This window comes from Oryctolagus cuniculus, chromosome 4, assembly GCF_964237555.1.
Source record: "Oryctolagus cuniculus chromosome 4, mOryCun1.1, whole genome shotgun sequence".
Lineage (NCBI taxonomy): Eukaryota > Metazoa > Chordata > Mammalia > Lagomorpha > Leporidae > Oryctolagus > Oryctolagus cuniculus.
The window spans coordinates 5200056-5209301 of NC_091435.1; the positions used below are offsets into that span (position 1 = coordinate 5200056).

A 9246-nucleotide genomic window follows, 5' to 3' on the forward strand; every position below is an offset into this window, starting at 1 on the left:
AACTAAACTACGATTCCCACAGTAACTAAGAGGCTTTTTTCATGTCCTACATAGTTGCACAGCCCAACAAGGATGAACCTGGAAGACATTATGCCAAGTGAGATGAACCAGTCACAGACAAACACTGTCCTGGTCCACCCACAAGGGGGTATCTACAAGAGTTGGATTCAGAGAGACCAAAGGTAAAATGGAGTCCCAGGGGCTAACGCAGGGGAAGTGGAGGCTGTAATTCCACGTGTACAGAGTTCCGGTGTTGCAAGATGAATTCAGGAGCTCTGCTTCACAATCATGTCAATGCCCTCGATGCTACTGAACTGGACACTCAGAAACGGTTCATGTGGCTAGTTTTACATCTGCTTTCTTAACCACAAGCACTAAAATCCCTGCACAAACTCACAGATGGAAAATGACACTGGTACTGTCAGCATGAGCAAGAAGGAGACGAAGCCAGTACTAACTATCCCTTCTACTGCTCGAATGTCTTCCCCAATGCCGGCGCAGGCTGAAAAGCCACAGCCATCACATTCGCTCAAATAGAGAAGCTACAGGAACAATGGCCTCTACGAGGGATCTCCAGACCCATTCATTCCTAGTGAACTCACAGAAATACGGGTCGTGTCCTGAAATTGTAGCTAGGGTTAATAAAGCCACCATAATCAGCATTTCATCTTTCCCTCATTCTATCGTTTTTATATTTCATTTTGTTTGAAAGGCAGAGAGAGAGACAGAGAGAGAGAGAGAGAGAGAGAGAGGTCTTCCATCTGCTGATTCACTCTCCAAATGCCCGAAACAGCAGTCAGAGAGCAGAGACAGGAACTCCATCGGCTCTTCCGTGGGTGGCAGGGATCCAAGCATTGAGCTGTCACCTGCTGCCTCCCAACATGCACATTAGCTAGAAGCTGACTGGAAGTGGAGAACCAGACACCCCAAATACGCACTCCAATATGGATTTGGGAATCCCAAGTGATGACTTGACAGCTGTGTCCCTCCTCATTCTTACAAAATTGTATGTTTTGTTGACTTTATTGCTGCACTTGAGATATTAACAAAATATCACATACACTCAATTTAAATAATTATTGTGCATACATGTTCAACATTTTTCTCGAGCAGGTGCACTACCAAAAGCACTGGAGGGCACGTGTCCTTGATTGACAGTTGCTGTGGACACCATTCATGGTCTTGCCATGGGTGTGTAGGAGGACCCAGGAGATAGCACCCAGGACACTGATGCCGGATGATGACAGCGAATTGTGGAAAAGTCAGAGACACAGGGGAAAAGAATAGCGATGCTGCTACCAGGCAAGAAGGCAAACCCTGTGCCATCACCCTCCATTGTCTTGTGGAGGAAAGGTCACCAAGCCCCGTGGGCTGAGGTCTCGCCTGGTGCTACTTCCATCTCCAAGTCTTTGAAACTTGCAAATAGGTTAAGACTTGCAAAGGGAGGCTCAGCGCCCGCCCTGACTGGGACGTGAGCAGGTCTGGGTGGTCGGCAGCCTGTCCACGAGCCCTGAGATGGGAAGACCGGCACAGGCAGAGCGCACGGACACAACGCTCTCGGGCTTGCACTGCAGCCGTGCGCAACAGCAGCGAGTTCTCTGCACCCGGGAAAGGTGTGGGGAACATCCAGCTCAACAAAGAAACCCCTAAGTGCAGTTAGCCATTTCCTAGTCAAGAAAAACAAACGTATTTTCTCTAACAACCCCCAATGGAAAGTATATATTACTTAATAAGGTAATCACATATGCACAGAATTTAAATTTTAAAGGAGGCATAATTTCTTAATTAGACTTTCTGATTTTGAAACTTAGTCACACGATGGACAGATACCTGTACTGGTTTCAAAAGTTATCGGGGGAAACCAGGGGAACACATTTCCTATTTATACTTCACTCTGATTAAGACAAATGTTAATGAATATTGCCAACCTCAGACATCCTCTTTCCAGGGGTCGTATAAAATTAAAATAACTAATCACTCTGTCAGACTACGATGCATTGCAACAGTAACATTTAGCATTCAAAAGTCGTGCCTTTGAGACCAACCCGAGTATGGCTGGAGACATTTTGGTCTTGCCAGAATCTACAGCTGTCAGAACACGGAGGCAGAACCCTCGTGAGGAAGGAGCCGCTGGCTGTTTTGCGATCAGAATGAACACGTCCATGTGTTGAGCGTCCTCCCCCAGGGGTTCCCCGCGTGTGGACGATTGCCTTCCTACTTTATGATCCCAATTTGTCTTCACTTTTATTTGTAAGGTGGCAGATAAAGAGCAAAATATAAAATGACGGCATTTGGTGGGTGATGGGTTTTCCCACTAAGTCATAAATACGGGCAAGTCTCTCAGAAACTGACAAGAAGGAATTTGTAAGATTCTGAAGCAGAGACTTGGGGTTGTTTGCAAGGGACGCACAATGAACGAGTTAGTAACGGGTGCCAACGTGTTCGTGCAGGTGCATGGAGAATTGCCAGGTTAGGGCCGTGACGGCACTGGCAGACTTGTCACATTCGAGGAGCAAAACAAATGACCTCTGCCCTCCAAAAACTCCTACACCCTAGCGAATGGAAATCCCCCTCTGCTCCTTGCTGCCACCTCACTTCACTTCAGAGACTGGCAGAAGAACGGGAAGTGATTTATTCGTGGGGATGGCAGGAAAGCGGAGACGCCATCAGACTGCAGGAGTGGGGGTGCAGAGTCGGCCCCAGCTTCCCCGGACAGCGAGCTGGAATCAATGCCCATGTGGGCAGGAATTGTCATATGGGCCAATTTTAAGTACACATTGATTAAAACCATCAAATATAAATCAATGGATGCATCAGTTCATATTAATAATATAAACATTATTATGCACTAATTTTTAAAGTGTTTACCTTAAAATTTTAATTAATAATATAAGATTATCATTTGTTACTTTTTCGGCATTTTCCCCATCAGCATTTAGCTTAGCCATTCCAGTAGGTGTATAGGTAAATCAGTATAAAGAGAACAGACTTCATGTAGCTCACGGATACAATTCTAAGAACACAATGATACTTGCCTTCCTTTCTTTCTTAACTTTCGCAACAGCATCTTTTTAATTTACTTCACAGCCAGAGGCTTAATACTCAACTAGAAGAAGAGCTCAACAACTCAAAAGTAGGAAGATCAGTGTTCAGCAGAAACCTAGACAAGGGCTGTAAACAAGAACCAAGTCCCAGTGTGGCAACTCCACTCCCATACGTTACATTCTTACACCTTTTCGTGCTAATCGAAATGCTTACACACACAACTTGCCTCCGTGGCCTGTGTATTTTATCTTCAGTAACGTGCGAAGTGGCTGGCTGGAATCCAGCGCCTGGAGCTCTCTCACTAAAGATCGGCTCAGCCTCTCCCTCGTCCCCTCGGAGCACAGCCAGAGTGGTTTTCTGCATTTCTCTAAGTCTCTGCCTCTCTGGCAATGGCACCTCGTGGCTGAGCCCCAGAGACTCTAACTGCAGGGGAGGGGTCTCGGCAGAGACGGCACCGAAACCCAGGGCACGAGAACCACACGCCCCTGCACGGCTCCCGAATCTTCCCTGGCATTTTCCCAAATGCCAAGCTCTCTTTCCCACTTTTACTGCCACAAGAGCGTTCATTCCGCATCCACTCCAATGCACCTGTTTCCCACTCGGATGGATTTCAAGGCAAGCGCAGGCTTCAGACCAGGGCTCAAGGACTAAGCGCAGAGTGCTTCCTCTCTGAAGCGCCCCAGGCACAAATCCCCAACCTCAGGAAAGAGGGCGTCTGGTCCCTGGGACACGTTAGCCAGTAAGCCCACGCTCATTCAGGAACCTGACTCGAGCCGAGAGCCCGACCAGGGGTCAGGCCCTGGGCATGGCTGTCGGGGAGGTCGGGGTGGTCGGGGTCTCTGTGGGGGCTTCCAGCCAGTGAGATGCCACCTAGGGCACTTTAACACCCAGATCTTTAAGGCTGTGCTTGATTTTTACAAATCAATCAAACTAAGATGAGCCTATACAAATGCACCCTCTACAAGCCTTCTCTTCTCCCAAAAGGAAGCCCTTCTAGAAAATCATTCTCAACCGCACTCATGAAATTATACATGCATAAATCATTCCATGTGCCCATCAGACGAACCCACAGCGGACAGACTCTGGACACCCTGCACCTGTGACAACACTGTGAGGGGAGACAGTAGAATTTTCTGGAAGCAATGCAGAGAATGCACCCATCGTAACTTCAAGGGGCTTCCCATGACAAAAACCTGTTTTCTTCTCATCATGATCACATCACTCCCCTACATCTTTCATGAAACCAACTATGAGTCATTTATTCAACTTCTTTTTGTGGAAAAAAAATACATTTTGCATTTTGTCATTCTTAGAATTCAAAAGAGAAAAGCAGTGCAACGTCTCACACTCCCTGCCCAGGTTAACGGCATGGGGGATCAGGGAGATCAATTTTCTGGTAACCCAGTGAGCTCATCAGCCCAGTGATCACATTGCCATGCTTAGTTCTGGCCAAGCTGCAATGGGGGCATTTCTATGCTGCCCACCCCAGTGAAAGCCGAGTGTGTCTATTACCGTGTGGGCCCACAGAACAGAGAGGACCTGGCCAAATCCTTCTGTACCTCCATGGCAGGTGCATCCGCACAGGAGGTTAACAGGGCGTTTGAAAAGCACAGCTCTCATTTGACCTTCTGTGGCTGGGCCACAGTGGCAAGCTCCACTTTTTGTGGAGTTAGCCTCAGATCCTCTGCTTGACGACCGCTCTAAACCACAGGCCTCCGCATGAACCCAATAACCCCTCACAGGCACCTGCTCCCCTTCTCTATTTTCACCTGAGGTCTGTCTGGCTTTAGCATTCAGCTCTGCACCGGGTGACCACACACAATGCTTCTGAACCAGGGGCTACTCCTGAGCGCCACCCCTCCATAAGTCTTATCTCTTCTGCATGACCACCCCAAGGCCACAGTGCACGCGGCCCTCCCTCCCTTGGGAGTCTTGCTCCAGAACAAGGGGGCTCACTCTGTCCAGTCCTTAGAGACGACCACGTGCCTTCAGCACGCAATGGTAGAACCTGAGGATGGACATCTGTGTCTAGAGGTGCGCCCTTCAGTGTCCTCTGCATTGTCCAGCCACACCTCCCTGCGGCCACTGTCTGGGCACACGGTAAACCGGATCTGTGGCACAGAGATGCACAGTCCCTCCCGAGCCAAAGCAAGAGGTGAGCTCAGGGAGGGGAGGCTTTTCCTGGAGAAGCCTGGAGTCTAAGTGATGGCCGTCGGCCAGCATTGTGTAACTGGGCATGGCCCCTGCCCCCTTGGCAATCAAGACAAGGGGGTGTATCTGTCTTAAATCAGCCCCTCCCCCGACCCAAGTGTGCCTCTGTGCCCTGCAATCTTCTCCTAGCTGTCCTAAATGAACTCCTTTGAAAGCAATGAGAAACAGACACCTCGGTGGGAACCCGGGGCTGATTGACATGGCTCCCAGGACACTCGGGTTTTTAGGTGTCTACACAAAGGGGACCTTTCTCTTCTTCTTGTGCATAGTGAGCCCAAGGGCAGGAGATGAGCATGTTTTTTGTCAACTTGGGCCCGTGTGGTGAGGATTCTTGATCCAGTTGAAATTCTCAAGGCTGCATTTTGATCCCTGCTAAACCGTCTTCCTGCTCGTCTCGTGGGTCGCTCCAGGCACATCTGACACAGATTCGACACCTCCGCACACCACCTCCACACTCTCGCGTTGCCCTAAATTTGGACTCGCCTCTCCTTGCTGCACTTGGGTTGCTCTCTTCAATCATATGTCACTTCCCCCAAAAGACGTGGCTCCAGGGGACGAAGACGACAGTGTCTTGTGCAGTTCCCAGGTTTCAAGCCAGCCCTGGGCTCACCCTGCTGCTCCTCCTCCCCTACAGACTAGAAGACCCAGAAGCAGAGCCTGCCCCAGGGGCCGCTCTTGACCCTGGAGTTTCTGCAGGAGCCCTCAGCCCTAGACTGAAGCAGGGGCTACCTGCCCTCCAGACCCATATAAGTCCTCAAAGCGCAACAAAACGCCCTGCTCCAGCCCTGCTCTGGCGATCGGTCCCAGGGACCCCATCCCTGCCTGAGAGTTGTTAAAAGTGGGAGCTACGTTTAATGCCTCCAACTAGACAACCTTGGGGGAGGGGGAGGGGGAGGGGTGCCAGTGCTCTCCTCCAGAAAGGAGCCTCTGTTCCACTTTATGAAAGGTTTTAAGCAGATTTAAGTGTTAGTCAAAGGGACACATTCCTGCTCTCCAAGGAATGCACACCCAGGAACTTGGAGACCAGCCAGGGGCGGCCACCATGCTGTGGCCAGAGGGTGGGGGAGACGTGTGCAGGGGCAGCAGCCGGGCGGGTGGGATGTGTGAGCTGCCTCCCCGCACTTGGATCCACACGGAAGGCATTCCCCGCCGGGGAGCTCCTGCAGGGAACAGCCTGGGCGGATGTGGCTACAGGAGCACAGGGCACGGGGCAGTGAAAGGAGCGGGGCCGCTCTAATTGCAGGTTCCAGAGAAATGAGGTGGGGACCCCACTCCAGGGCTGAGCGCTGGGACGTGCGTTGTATCCCAGGAGACCCACACACGGAAGTGAACCCACCCCGCTGAGCATCCCAGGGGACTTCCCCTTGGCAGAAGCCTGGGTGACAGAACCGGCACTCCAGGGTCGCTGCTGGACCCAAGAGTGGGCTCCAGTGCCCTGCTGGTTTGTAAGTGCTGTTATGTGGTGTAGACAGGAGAGCCGCTCTGCACGGCCGCCCTTGCTGGGCGAGCTAAGCCAGCTCCGAGGTCTCTCTCCCTCTCTCTCGCTCTCGTTCTCTGCAGCCTGGCAGAAAGCCCCTCACCCAAGCGCATGGGAAATGGGGGCCTCGCCCTCGCTGCCCTGGTCTATTTCAAAGCCCCCTTCCTGGCACCCAGCTGTTGAGAGAGTTCCGTGTGCACTTAGACACCAGGGTGCTGGCTGTGGAGCACCCAGCAGGGCAGTCCAGGGCCCTGGCTCTGCTGCTCACTGCTGATGACCTTGAACCATTTGGTTCTCTCCTCTGAGCCTCACTTTTTTCATCTGCCAATGGGGGATAATAACGGGACTGTTGGGAGGATCAAAGGGGGGGGTCGTGCTGGGCACTCAGACCTCACCCAGCCACTGCAGTGTGCCTGGGGGGCCTCGCCCTGCACCCCACGCTTGCCCTCTCCCAGGCTCAAGCCTGTGGCTCTGTTCCAAGCCCTGTTGCTGGATTTTCTAATGCTTTGTCCTGCTGTCGTGTTTATAGCAGCAGTCACCCATCAGGGAGAGAAAAACCAGGGGAGAAGCATTTTGTTTCTCAAGTCGTTCATTTTACCCCAGACTTCCAAAAAAGAAGATCGCCCATCTGTTAAACAAACAAAAAAGACAAAGACGATCAAAGATCTCTGAAAGTCATTCTTTACGCGTCAGCCAAGAGGAAATGAACATGGACTTGGCTCGATGACCAAGCCGAATGGGAGAGTGGTGTCACACGAGCCAAAGCCACCTCGCGTGAAAGGAAGAGAGTAATTCTTTCTTAAATACACGAGCTGTCGGCTTGGCCCCGGCTAACCGCGTTCAGAACTGCAGCCCAGCCTGCCTGCCAGCGCCTCCTCCCGCTGTGGGGCTGCATGTCCACACGCGTGCACTTCTCGGGGTGCCTGCCATGTGCGTGTCTTCCACCTGCAGAGGTAGGTGGTGCAGCCGGGGTAAGAGATGCCCGCGCCTGCTTCCCACCTGCCCAGGCAAACCTCAGAGACAAAGTCACAAATCCTCCGCAGTCCACAACCACCAGCCTTCTCCCCCCAAAGTCACGCTCAAACCCGCAGCGAGCCGCTGATGCCTGTCTCGTCCTGAAAGCAACTCATGAAGTTGCCAACTTCACCAGCCTCTGCACCTGCCGCTCAAACCCAGACACCCAGAGCATCGGTCCGCAGAGCGAAGAGCCGCACGCCTCGCTGGCTGCTCCGCACCCCCGGGCAAGCCTCCCCGCTTTTCTGAGCCAGAAACTGTGGCCCGCGGCCCTCTGTCTGCGCAGGTGGGAGGCTCACTCACCTCACTCATGTTGGCTGTGCAGCTCACGTCCTGCCGCTCGGCTCGCACGCGCGGCGCTGCCCAGGGCTGGCTGTGCCGCCGCTCCTGGGTTTCCTCTTAAAAGGAGCTGCCGGTTGGCATCACGCCTGCCGCGAGCCAATGGGATGCCTTCACCTGTCCGCTCGCCCGCAGGCATCCGAGAGTGCCAAGGGCCACCTAGTGGAGCGGGGAGGAACGGCGGGTTGGGTCCCTGCTCCAGATTCGCCCGCGACAGGAGCTGCTGTGTTTACCCAGAAGTCAGGAAGGAGCCCTGCGGACTTGGTGGGAGTCTCCCAGCCTAGAGCCGCTGCAGGGCTGTGCCCATCTCTCTGCCATCTACGCCAGAGCTCGCGCGCTGGGAAGTGAGACCTTCAAGGGCGAGTATCCTGGCGCTGTGATCAGAAGTGGGGCTCCTGGTAAGGGGGTGACCCCAGCGCCCTCTCTCGTGCACACCCAGTCTCTCCTGCCTGCCTCCACGGGGTGACACAACAGTGACGCCTTCTCCGGGTGCGGGCCCTCAGCCGTGGGCTGCCTGGTGCTTCCAGAACCAGAAGCTCCCAGTCTCCATCCTGTCACAGCAGCACGAAGCAGACAGCGACAGCACTTGGCACAGGTTCACCAGCCCGGGGGAAGGATGTGCAGCCTCCACCATGGGCTCTGCTAACCGTCTCCAGGCTCAGTCTTTTTGCTCAGTCCCTAACTCACAAGACTCTGAAGAGTCTCCAGGACACCAACAGACCCTCTGCTGTCCCCAGTGAGACGCCCTGCAGGCTCAACACCTGCACCCCCACTGCCAGTCCAGGGGTCACATGTCACTGACACCTCCGTCAGTCCCCTTGTCTGGACAGCTCAGGGCCACGGTGCCCTCGCCCTGCACCGCCAGTCTCGTGCTCCCGGTCTCACCACTCCACCCATCTCCACATGTGTCCAGGTGGGCACCAGCAGGCTCAGCATCTGTAGAATCCAAGGCCAGGAGCCCTGGGGAGGTCCCTCGCTCACAGGCCTCGTGGACTTGGGTGAGTCGGAGCCCACAGTGGCGAGACTGATCTCTCCAGCAGTTTCTGAGGGAGCCACGCCCCCCCAGCTCAGGGCCACTTGCCAGGGGTACAGCAGAGACTGGTGAGTCCCATTCCGTGGGGGAGCTAAGTCCACTCACTGGAACTCACTGCTCCCAGTGA

The 9246-nt window shown here is 53.5% G+C and overlaps 1 protein-coding gene across 1 annotated transcript in view; it reads right to left on the reverse strand.

Moving 5' to 3' along the window:
- PCP4 (Purkinje cell protein 4) overlaps positions 1-8188 on the reverse strand; it is a 59148-nt gene extending 50960 nt beyond the window's left edge. Inside the window, exon 1 of the mRNA XM_051838027.2 lies at positions 8051-8188. Coding sequence (XP_051693987.1) covers positions 8051-8059 — 9 coding nt within the window. The 5' untranslated portion in view covers positions 8060-8188. The remainder of the gene's footprint in view (positions 1-8050) is intronic.
- Positions 8189-9246: the final 1058 nt, after the last annotated feature.